Source organism: Archocentrus centrarchus, chromosome 24 (genome assembly GCF_007364275.1).
Source record: "Archocentrus centrarchus isolate MPI-CPG fArcCen1 chromosome 24, fArcCen1, whole genome shotgun sequence".
NCBI lineage: Eukaryota > Metazoa > Chordata > Actinopteri > Cichliformes > Cichlidae > Archocentrus > Archocentrus centrarchus.
In genome coordinates, this window is record NC_044369.1 from 15,529,812 (window position 1) to 15,542,128 (window position 12,317).

The 12,317-nt window shown below is 38.0% G+C and overlaps 1 protein-coding gene across 2 annotated transcripts in view; it reads right to left on the minus strand.

Moving 5' to 3' along the window:
* Positions 1 to 12,317, minus strand: part of fig4a (FIG4 phosphoinositide 5-phosphatase a) — a 59,854-nt gene that overhangs the window by 38,368 nt on the left and 9,169 nt on the right. For both annotated transcript variants that reach the window (XM_030721277.1, XM_030721276.1), the window contains exons 6-12: positions 11,834 to 11,884; positions 10,929 to 11,092; positions 9,344 to 9,472; positions 7,537 to 7,637; positions 6,693 to 6,855; positions 4,288 to 4,385; positions 489 to 622 (exon numbers count right to left, since the gene is read on the minus strand). In XM_030721277.1, coding sequence (XP_030577137.1) covers positions 489 to 622; positions 4,288 to 4,385; positions 6,693 to 6,855; positions 7,537 to 7,637; positions 9,344 to 9,472; positions 10,929 to 11,092; positions 11,834 to 11,884 — 840 coding nt within the window. The remainder of the gene's footprint in view (positions 1 to 488; positions 623 to 4,287; positions 4,386 to 6,692; positions 6,856 to 7,536; positions 7,638 to 9,343; positions 9,473 to 10,928; positions 11,093 to 11,833; positions 11,885 to 12,317) is intronic.

A 12,317-nucleotide genomic window follows, 5' to 3' on the forward strand; every position in this document is an offset into this window, starting at 1 on the left:
GGGGCAAAAGCCACCAGACAATATAGCCCCTGGGATACCTGATACACACAAACCCCTCCACCATGTGGCAACTCGTGGAGAGGTATTTCAGGTTATTGCTATTAAATGCAGGTTTTACAAGATACTACAGGGTGTATTTAGTACTTAGTTTTTTTATAGGACTACAGAGATAGCTCTGTGAAAAACTCTTTTTCACATGACTGTATGATGAAATTGTCTTGCGCTGTTCCTGATCTATCATATTCACAAGAATAGGATGGACATGTGATTATAGTCACTTTGACACTTGACTACTATACAAACTTGTCCAAAGCCTCTTCTCCAACTGAAACAAAAAAGGTAAATTTTCTCTTCATGTAATGTACTTACTCACATCTGACCATGATGTGAGTAAGTACATTACACAAAGTAAGCTTGTTATTGTGATGGTAAAATTACAACAAAACTGCATCTTAAAGAAACTATGGCTCACAATTTTTTGTCAATACCTCTTGGTGTAGCGGGCCATGTCCCAAGCGATATAGTCTATGTAGTGGTCGGGAGGGAGGAACTGATTCAAATTTCCCACAGCACGGTACAGCTCTTCACTCAGAATCTTCTCATGTTTCCTTTTTTCACGTTTCTATAGCACAACAAAAAGATGTACACATATGACTGATCAAAGAGCAACAAACATTAAGGCGGCCTTGATGTACAGTTATAATAGTATCCCAGTTGTCTGAAAAGGTTCTATAAGGATGTAGTCAGACAAGTAACAGACTCTGTTTTTCTTTGAAGTATTCATCAAGATCAAGTTATGTCTTCTACACAGTGACCTCACAGACAACAAAGCTGCAAAATATAATTTACAGGCTCTGAGCAGAGTAGCTTTTTCATTTTGTTGACATATAAACTGCATTTTTGGACACTAAAAATACCAGGCTGAAGAATTTTAGAAATTCTGTTTATGTGTTTACATGTGGACAAGGAAAACAAAGATTCCGTCTTTGTCGGCTTGTGGTTGGCTACAATTTCTACATGGTAAGGGATATATCGCCACACATTGCTCTTGACAGCATTTGCCTTTGTTTTTTGCATTTTCATGTGGACAGAAATATTTTCCAAAATGAAAGTAGAAAATCACTGTTTAAAAAATATCTGTGTGTATGGAGATGCAACGTAAAACGAAATCTTTTAAAACAATAAAAATAAACTGTAAGAAATAAGCCCACAATGGAAAAAACAAAAAGCCAAAGTCCTTCTAGCAGCAAGTCGGCAGTCATCTTGAAGCTTCCGTCTAATTTCAACATTGGGTCATAAAACTGATTTAAAAAAAAAAAAAAAAGATTAGTGATTTTGTCCAAAATAAGATTTAAAAAGCATTTTCTCCCTTTACCTCAACTACAGCTGCACAAGCTTAAACAGAACATGAAAGCACACTGACATGAACAAATGCCATGTTATATTTAACTTGTCTGCAGACACTCACAAACTACTTGCCAAACGGAAGAGAAACTGTGAAGAGTGTGAAGCAAACAAAGAACGTTTGCCTTCAAAGTAAATTAAATGTGTCGGTTGCATTGGTAAGGCACAACTTTTACTTTGAACGTTCGCCATCTCTAGTCACACTTTAAGTTTCACTACAGCTCGGAAAGTAAATGTCGAGTGTTTTCAGACAAGTGGCCACTTTCATGCAAATTATGGACAACTGAAGCAATCTGCTAGTAAGTAACTGTTTACCTTCTATTAGCTGGAAGCAGTCAGGTCATTCTCCTGTGACGTCTGGCATGAAAAAGGCATTTTGACCCAGAGAGCTGCTGTTCCCTGGATATTTATTTTCCAGACAGGTCTCTGTGAGCCCTAAAGACGGTTGTGCGGCAAAATCCCAGTAGATTTTGCCACATGTCACATTCAAAGTAATTTAAATCACCTTTCTTCCCCTTTCTGATTTTATGCTTGAACTTCAGCAGGTCATCCCAACTGTCTCTAAATGCATGTTGCTGCCATGTGATTGGCTGATTAGATATTTGTTAATGAGCAGTTGAATAGTCACACCTAATAAAATGACCATCAAGCAATTTTTTATGTTCAGCCACACAATTTTCAGTCAAACTACTTTTTGTGAGCAAACGTGGGGGAGCAACATTATAAAAATTATAAGCCTTGCATCTAAAGTTGCGCTAATGAGTAAGTTAAAAAAAAAAAAATCAAAGTAATTATTCTTTGTCAACTACAATACATGAACTCATAGTCCTATGTGATCTGCAGTCACACTACCCATTAAGCTATTTCCACATAAACGCCACTGTGGCTTTATGACTGATCACCCGGGGCGATAATCAGCTTGGACGCATCATTTAGCAGCTCACATCACCATTCAAATATCCAGCAGTGGCAAAGCACCTCACAAACCAGTCAAATTACCAGCACATTTCCTCGGCCATTCAGCAGAGAGCGTCATACAGGCACACATGTACACACTCTCAGTCACACTTTCTGAAAACAGACGAGATTCTACAAGTGCGGCGCACGTGAACACACACTCAGAAAGGCAGACTTGTATTGTTCATAAGTATAAACAAGCTTTAAAAAAAAAAAAAAGGCGGCCACAATAATGTTGAGGTGTGCACAAGTGCAGCCGCAGATCATGAATGATAACATAAAAACAGTCACGCAGACACGTGAACGTACAGGCGTGGGCTTCTCAGTGACGTTTTAAGTGACGTAAATGAACACTGTGATAATATAGATGGATATTTTACCATAGGGGAAACAATGGTTTAATGGTTTGTGTCATGTTCTTCTGCATCCTTTCTTCTCATTTTTTCATTTTCCCATTTCCAAAAAAAAAAAAAAGAAAAAAAGAAAAGAAAAAGGAGCTAGTCCAAATTACTTTAAAATTAATAAAACATATATATATTTAAATCTAAGTGTAGAGAGTGAAAGTTATCCAGAACATTCAAGTCATTCACATGCTTGGCCATGTGCGCCTTTACTCCTCCTTTCTTACACAGTGAGATACATGCATTAGCCCAGGCCAAAATAATGCACATATTACAGAGTTTGCAGCACCAGCATGGCCCATGTCACCTCCATTAAGGGATTGATGGCAGTGGGTTTTATGGTTAAATGCCATTTCCTTCCTCTTTCTGTCTCTGGGATAATCTCGAGGGGGTGTTGTATTAGCAGGGGGTCCCCTCCTTTGTTCCCCCCAGTCTGCGAATATCACATGGCTGCAGCTTGTGCACACCTCTGAGGTCTATGATTGGTCCCTCATCTCACAGCTCCCCTTGTGAGTGACAACGTGAGCTGGAGACCCAAGCCGCGGAGTAGTGGGCAGTGTGCCCAACATAAACTAACAGTGCTGCACAAAAGGATAAAAATGCAATACGGAACAAGCTAAAGCATTTATTATCTTCATAATTTATTATTAAACGTAATCATCTTGCGAGCAGTTTAAATGATTTACGGTAATTTCCCAGCAATATAATGTGAAGGCATAATATGGTGAAAGCTGCAGTAGGTCGATCTTTGCAAATGTGCTGGTGTGTGATGAAATGCTCCCTTTAATCACAGGTGCGCTCGTGTTTCCAGAACAATGCAGAAGGAGATCAATATTCAAGGCAGCTTTTCAGCTGCTTGTAATCAGCAAGCACTCAGAAAAATCTCTTGTGACTATAATGGCTCCACAGCAACACCCTACACCCTGATATCAGAGTGCTTGACAAATTAGAAATTTGTACATTGCACTATATAATTTTAAATAGCTCCCTCTTGAGTGATCTCACAGGTAAGGTATATTTCATGCAAATACATTTGTCTGTTGCATATATAATCCCCACATTAGAATGCCATTTTTGTCTCTGTCAATTTTTAGTAACATATATACAGAAAATAGAATGCAGATAGGGTAACAGAAGAAGAAGAAGAGCTGGGTATCTAAGTAGCTCCCTCCCTGTAAGGCATTAGGCCAATTCTTTATTGCATTGCTTTTCTGGAAGCATCAGACTGCAGATGTGTCCTAGAGAAGGCGGAAAGTGTTAAGTAATTGTAGCACTCTGGAAAAAGCCTAATAATTAATTCACAACTATAATCAAATAGTCATTTAAATAATAATTAAGTCTAGATACTTGCATAACAGTAACGTGGTGTGATTTTAATTATATCACAAGATTCTGAGTGTTTTTATGTAAATAGCATGCAAGTGGGTTTATCACTGAATGAATGTATAATCATGTCATTAAACACATTTTAGAATACTCATTTCAGCGCTGGAAATGACTCCCCCTTTTCCTAGAAGTCTGTTACCTTGACAAGGTTGAGGATGATGATGGGTGAACCAAACCGCTGCAGCATCTGGTCAAAATGGAGGCCTGCTATATGGGCGTATGGGTCAGCTTGGTCCACTACAAAATGAGGAAAAAATTTTTTATCCATCCTGCAACAGTATCATGGAGGCATCTGATTGGCCCTTAAGTCCTTCTACAGCATGAATGTAAACCAAAAAGTACAACAAAAGTCATGAGAAATAACTTAAAAATAATAATACTAAGAAGTATTCCTGCAACAAATTACAAGAAGGGACACAAACAATTAAGACCAAGCCTAATTCTACATGTGTTTATAAAAATATTAATTATTAATAATAGATGCAAAAGGAGAACGTGTCATCACATTTGCAGGGGGATGATGAAAATAAGTTTTAGAGGTTGAATATTAGGATTGGTTAATTTCCGGCATCTCCAAAAAGTCCAGTGCATCAGCTCAAATTTGGGTATAAAAACGTGAATTCAGGTTATTACATGCCTGATAAATAAGAATAGAATTTCTAGTTTGAAACAAGTTTTTGAAATTCTTTTTGTTTTTATAACAGGTGGTCTAATACATTTGTTCAGCACCGCATCTTTAAAAGCCTGAGGTGGTCACACCGAGTACTGATTAGATTTCAGTGCAATTTTCATGTAGTCTTATCCTAAAAACAAAGTACTCTGAGTATTTTTGAAAGCATCCTTATTTTTCTTTTTGAGTTTAAAACCTTTCCACATGACTAAGTGTCATAACAGACTGCAAGCTTTAACACCATACTGAGCCTTTGGTCTGGCTCACTTTTCAGTGTTTCATGCATTTTCAATTTTCTAGTCATTATTTAAAAAAACAAAAAAAAAACAAGACATTTACTGCCTCCACTTGCCACTCATTGGCACCCCACACCTGCACACCTGTTGCCAAACTGAACTAGCGAGGCTGCCAGAAAATAGACTTAAGGAAACAGGTCAGATTGTGTTGCAGTTCATCCCACATAGCTGCTTGCATTTCAGAACTGAAAAATTAATTGTCATATTTTTCAGCTTCACTCTAAAACCACATAATAATCACATTCTCCAGTGCTCACATCTCAGAGGATGAGTTTATGTAAAGCGCTTAAGCACCTTGGGAAGGGAGTTTGGATAATGGCAGTGACGGTGAAGGAAAGTCACCAGTTAAGGTCACCTCCTTAAGAAGGACATAATTATGTAACAATGAGTCCTGGCATATATCAGAGATGGGGCACAGGGTGATGACCTGTGTAATATGGATGTCTGTGCTCTGCATGCACAAACACTGAGCTCAGTCTGTCTCTTAGCTACATTGCTGACCTAGATTCAGCTAGCACAGCGGGGCTCGGAAGTTTGTGATTGCTTTTGAATTTCTGCATAAATACAAACTAAATCATCAACTGATTTCCACGCAGGTCCTAAAAGTAACTAAAGTAAAAATATGTGACAAAAATGTCATATCTGGTCATTTATTTAATAAGAAAAATTATCCAATATAAGGAGTCCATTTGAAAGCTTTCCAGACCATTTCAAGTCTTCCAAGATTTGACTAGAGCCAAACCATTCTGGTGTCCTGGTGAGATTTAGACTCAGATCAATTATCTGATAATTAATGACAAATTATTGTCAGCTGAGGCAAAAATATGATGGAGAGTAGAAAGTATGTCATGCACAGAGAAAACTGTGTTAACATACATAAACAGACTGAATGTTAAACTGATGGTGGAAGGTTTGGGCAACATTTAGGAAATGTCAGATAAGGACCGTCTTTAAGGATCAAAGTGGAAGCAGGACGATGAGCGAAGATGACACACTGAGGGATCTCAGGGACATGCTCTGTGTCTATCTTACACAGGTAAATGTCACCTGAGGATGAATTAAAAGGGCAAACCAAAGGGAAAAAAAAGATTAGAATCTAATACGGGCATTGTACACATGCAAACACCAGTCTACACACACACACACACACACACACACACACACACACACACACACACACACACACAGAGCTGTCCTCACTGACAGGCTCAGGTACCTAATCACCTCCCTCTGGCCATGGTTTTGTGTTTTTATCCTGCTTATAATGAAACAGGGTGGATACAAAGATGAAAGCCAAAAGGGGCCATCCTGCCTTCACAGACTTCTTATTTTTCTATCTTCTTGCCAGTAGTTAAAAAGAATAGCCTGGGTATACTCTATGTATATTCTCTTATTTTAATATAGATTTTCTTCAATATCTTTCTTCTAAAGCAGCAAAAAGACAAACCCAATATAAAATACACCACATTACAGATCCATCCATCTTCTCCCACTTATCCATCTCAGCCTAATATTTCTAAAAACAAACAAAGCTGCTGATGTACAGACAGATTTAAAGTGTAAAGCAAGAACTCTTACATCGTATTGGGGGTTTTGGCATCATGGTGGAAATGTCCTGGGACCAGTAGAGCGGGACGGAGCCTCGTACTTGGACATATGAGGAGTAACTTCCTGCTGTGAAAGACGTAACTGAGGCATCATGGACGATCTGTTCGGTCTCTACCTCATTAGCCACATCCCCCTGAAAAAACAAAGCAAAGAACGAGAAAAAGCAAAGAAGAAATGTTAAAAAAGCAATATCTTAGGCAAGCTTTCTTATGGGTGTTTGGCTGGTTTTTGTTCTGTGCTCTATCGAGATGATTCCACACTGCTTCAATATGTTCAGGTGTCAGCAGTATGTTTGGGATCAAAGGAACTTCACCTTTCACATGGTAAACATTTCAAAAATGAATGTGTAATTTCTAACATTAGGCCTGCAATTACCTTCCTCATTCTTAAACACCTTCTACTACAGTCATGTGAATAGTAAATACTGGAAATTGCTGCCTTATTTTTTATTTTTTTTAACATATCTGGAAAACCAAACATGTCACCCTCATTGAAACATTTCCCACAGACAAAAGAACATCACAAGGAAATGCTATATTTTTGTTGTTTTGATGTTAAATATAAATGTTACTGTATTTGTAATTTTTTTCCCACAATAGCAGAACACTGAATAGTATGCACAACCTTATCCCAGTGTTGTAGTCCAAAGAGAATGAGAAAAACTACATTGGTCAAGAGGCCCTCAAAGACACTCATACCCACTCCAAAAACAGGAAGTGTGTCCAATTAACCCCCTGGGATCAACCTGAGTCTGGTGGCCCTTAGGCCACTCTCCACTATCTGCTCTCCCCTGTTACCCTGGCAACTGCTGTACCTCGCAGTTGGCTCCCCTTTTGAGGAAACGGGTCCCAGCAAATTTGCTGGAGCGCCTGGCAATCAGGGTGATGTGAACCGGTCGGCCGTAGATCAGAAGTTCTGCAGGTGTTGGGTAAAGGAGGAATAAAGTGGAAACAAACACAAAATTCACTGTCATCTTTGGAGTAGTTTTTTCTTTCACACCAGCCGTGCTCTCACATTGGCTCTTAGTGATGATAGTCACTTTTAGTTTGAACATGAAAGAAGGAAAAAAAAAAAAAAATTGTGATTATATTTATTTCCGATCTTATGATTATCCCATCAGTACCAATATTCTGTCATTAACAGACTAAGAAACCTTATGTAAAGTTCTTGATTAAACCACTGCATTTCTTTTTTAGCTTTGCTTTTGCGTATTCCCTATCTGCTGAGTCTCCTCTCAATGCACCCAATGGGCCTTTCATCGGCTCAGAAAGGAGGACTGAATGCCAAACAATTTCCAGGAATTTTATAAACTCAAAACACCCACACGCTGTCATGGTGGCAGCACGCCATCTAAAAAGGGAGACGACAGTTGGTGGCAGCCCTGATTGCAAAGTGCATATTAGGTTATTGCACTTCTGTGTTTATCTGTAGAAGACGCGCAGACCTTAGCCAAATACATAAAATACAAAATCTGGTTTTGAAAGTATGTGCGTATTGAATATGCATTAATATCAATGAGGGGGCTTTTTTTTTTTTTTTGGATGAACAGCGAAAAGGAAACATATTTTACATTGCTTAAAGAGACACAATGGTAAATTACTAAAATCTGAAGCTGAACCTGAGGCAGACTTTTACCCTTATAAATCAGAGGCAGGCAAGCGCAAAGCCCCTCTGCACCGGTTACCCATGAATCAATATCACTAAAAAAACAAAAAAACAAAACAAGTTATTAATGTAGAGACAATTTCCTGGTCTGCAGTCAAAACTTCAAAGAAAATGGTACTGAGGGACTGAAATGAAAGACATAAAGCAAAAAAAAAAAAAATCCGAAAAAATATTCATACACAAGATAGGCACGTCTCCAAAAAGAAGCACGTGTAACTCATCTATTTAATATGCACAATGTGGTTTCTCCCTGGAGATAACAGGCAGAGAGATTCTGCAAGTGCCTGTGTTTGCATACCTGATACACTCTGATATTTGCTTTGTTAAATCCCTAAAAACAAAATAATTGCTTCTGCAGTTTCATGATGAATCACACAGTCTCTCTCACAGTGCAATCCACGTGATCTGGTGGGGGCTGAACACAGTTCAACAAGTGGGGCTGAGGCTGAGAGACGAGGAGTATCAACAAAGGATAACAATGTGAGAGCTGAAGAAACACGAGCCGACTGTAGCACTGGGTGTAAAACATTACAAACTTTTTTGTTGTTAAACCCCCCCACCAGACACACACACACACACACACACAATTCACACTTCAAGTAATCAGCTATTCACTTAATTTTTCAAATAAGCACTCCTTTACTGTTAAAACATGACTGCAGTTCCCTGTTCCTTTGATTGTGACAAAAAGGGGGAAAAAGAAAATCAAAGACATTTTTGCAATGTTTCCGTCTCCCTCGGACTGCTCGTAGTGCAGCTGCATGCTCATCTTGTGTCTGATTATTTAAAATGATCGGTGCTGACAGATGCAGCCAAAGTCTCAACACAGTATGATGTAACGTTTTGTGCATTCTTTTAAATTTCTCATAAAAAGCATAGAAAATGGGTCATGGCAATTGAAAAAGCAACAGGCAAACAATTCTATGAAGTCCAAACAGTTGATGCTCAAAGGATACTGGACTGACCACAAAAGCCATGGATTATATACATGAGCCAGTCACGATGTACTATATTTTTGACTTGCTCCAGGAGCTTCCCGTTCCACACATATTTGTAATACGGCTCGTTGTGAAGACCATAAACCACTGTGGGGAGAAAATAAGAACACCGAATCATTTGCTGGACTGGAAACCATCAAGTTTATCAGTTGCAAAGGAGAAAATGACCAAAAAAAAAAAAAATTTGAAAAACAAAACACATCATAAATGGCACAAATCTTCTGTCAGAGAAAGTAAAAAGTATTTCTCAAACATAACAGTGACTTTTAACTTTTAATTGGCATTAAAAAAAAAAAAAAAAGTTAAATTATGCTGACATTGTCTTGTTTTCTACAATGGTGAGCAGTCAATGCAAAACTTTTGCATTAACTGTGTAGGAATTGTACATTTTTATACCAAGCACTGATTTTTAGAGTCTCAAAACTAATTGGGAAAAAAATGACTATAAGTTTTTAATATTTGGATGAAATCCAATGGACATCACCAAATGCTGCGTTTCCTCTCTTGCGATGGTCTGCAAAGTCTTTACTGCAGTCACCTCTAGTTACTGCTTGCTTGTGGGTCTTTTGGATTTAATAAGTGAATTGGGTTGAGATCAGGTGACTAACTTGGCCATTGAAGAGTATCCCATTTTGCTGCCTTCAGAAACTCTTGGGTTGCCTTTGTAGTATGCACTGGGTCATTATCCATTTGCACTGTATCCAATCAGTTTTGTAGTATTTGGCTGAATCTGAGCAGAGAATATAGCCCTGTACACTTAACAATTCATCCTGCTACTTCTGTAAGCAGTCGCATCATCAATAAACACTAGTGGCCTGTTTCCACTGGCAGCCATACATGCCCATGCCATAACATTCCCTCCTGTTTGACAGATAATGTGGTATGCTTCAGGTCATGAGCTGTTTTCTCTCCTTCTCCATACTTTTCTCTTCCCATCACTCTGGTACAGTTTAATCTTGGTATCCTTCTCAGGATCTTTTAGATGTTTTCTGGAAAAGTCTAATCTGGACTTCTTCTTAAGTATAACAGGTGATTTGCACCTTGTTGTAAACTCTCTGTATTTCCATTCGTGAAGGCATCTCTTGATTGTAGCCTCTGAACATGATATGTCTACCTCCTCGAGAGTGTTCCTGGCTTTAAATGTTGTGAAGCTGTTTTTCTTAAACATGGAATAATTCTGCCATCATCCACTTTAATTGTCTTTCAGGCCTTTTGGTATTGTAAATTCATTCTTTTAAGAATGTACTAGATTGTTGACTTGGCCACTCCTAAAGTTTTTGCTGTCTCTCTCTAATAGGTTTATTTTGCTTTTTCAGCCTACTGACTGTTGGACAAGAATGCAATTTATGTAATTTTATCTCTGTACAAAATCACAGTGGATTTTAAATCTAACAAACTATTGCTGTCACTGTGTGTAATTCAGTTACAACACAATGTTTTATCTCCTAACTGAAAGCACAGTTTGGGGCTCCTGCTGAACTGTCTGCCAAGCTGGTACAATGAACAAAAAAAATGGAAGAAATATTGATAAACTTCCTCTCACCTTGTGTAGGCAAACCCTCATCTTCAAAGATGTCAAAGCTGTCCTGCTTGCTCTGTGTGTGTACCTCTTCCTCAGTGGAGGAATCTGCTGAAGACCATTGCTCATAAGGTCTCTGCAGCAAAGTCAGGTTGTACTGCAGCGAGTGGCTCAGGTCATAGCTGTAACTGCAGAGCACAAAAGCAAAGTCATATGAAACAAGTACAGTCTGTGCTGCAGACTCCAATACTTTTTTCCACATGTAAATAAAACAGTATGCAATGATTTGAAAGTAAACTTTTTAATGTAAAATATGAAGACAGCATATTCTGTATTTTTTCAGCGACTGTATTAGTGTTTAAAAAAAGTTTAGTTTTGAATATGCATTTGGACTCAAAATGAAATCAGGAGATATTTTTCCTCATTGTCATATTTCATACTGTAAAACCTCTGCATAAACTGTGATGAAATGATTCATAACTTTAAATGAAATCTCCAGGCCATGTGCAGACATCTTATCCCAACCAAGGCCACACTGGCCAGACAAGAAAGAAGAAAATGAAGGTCAAAGAAATCAGTAACGTTTTTAGATGTTTTAGCCTTCGAGCAAAGCAAAGCATCACCACACGTGTTCAGCCTTCTGGTGTGTGACATCTTTTGTATGTTGTGTGGCACGTGTGTAAAATGTAACCAAAAAAGAAAAAGAAAACCTGGCTTTTTTTAAACAATATACAAATTTAAAGACTCTTAAGTGTGCACTGTTGATGTGTTGATGGGTACATCAGTCTTACAATTAAATGTAAAAGTCAAAACAGAAAATAAAAGTCCCAATACTGGTTGGAAAAAAAAAAAAAAAAAAAAAAAAAAAGCTGGCTCTCAAAAGTCACTTTCTTCTGTCATTGAGATTTTGGACTGAGAACCTGTCTTACCTGAAGTAGAAGTTGCTTGAAAGGTCCACATTCTGAAAGATCCTCACATACCTGTAAGAGGACATCTCAGTCAGTCAAACATGCATCTGACTAGACAGAAAACGTGATTCAGACTGTTTCAAACTGGCATTCATTTTTAATCTGCTAATCCAGCAATTCGCAGTTAGCTACACTGCATGGAAAGTAGGATTTTTTCATCTGTAAACAGCACTGTAATAAAACAATTATTACCAATTGGTTTTATTATATATATATATATATATATATATATATATATATATATATATATATATATATATATATATATATATATATATACACACACACACACACACACACACACACACCATTATCATGTTTGCATAGATTCTTGATCTGAAACTGGACTTGTGATTTGTCATTTTAAGACAGACATATGGTACTCCTGAATTGAAACGTATGGGAGAATTCTGCAACAGCAAAGGTGGAGGTGGGGGAAAAAAGA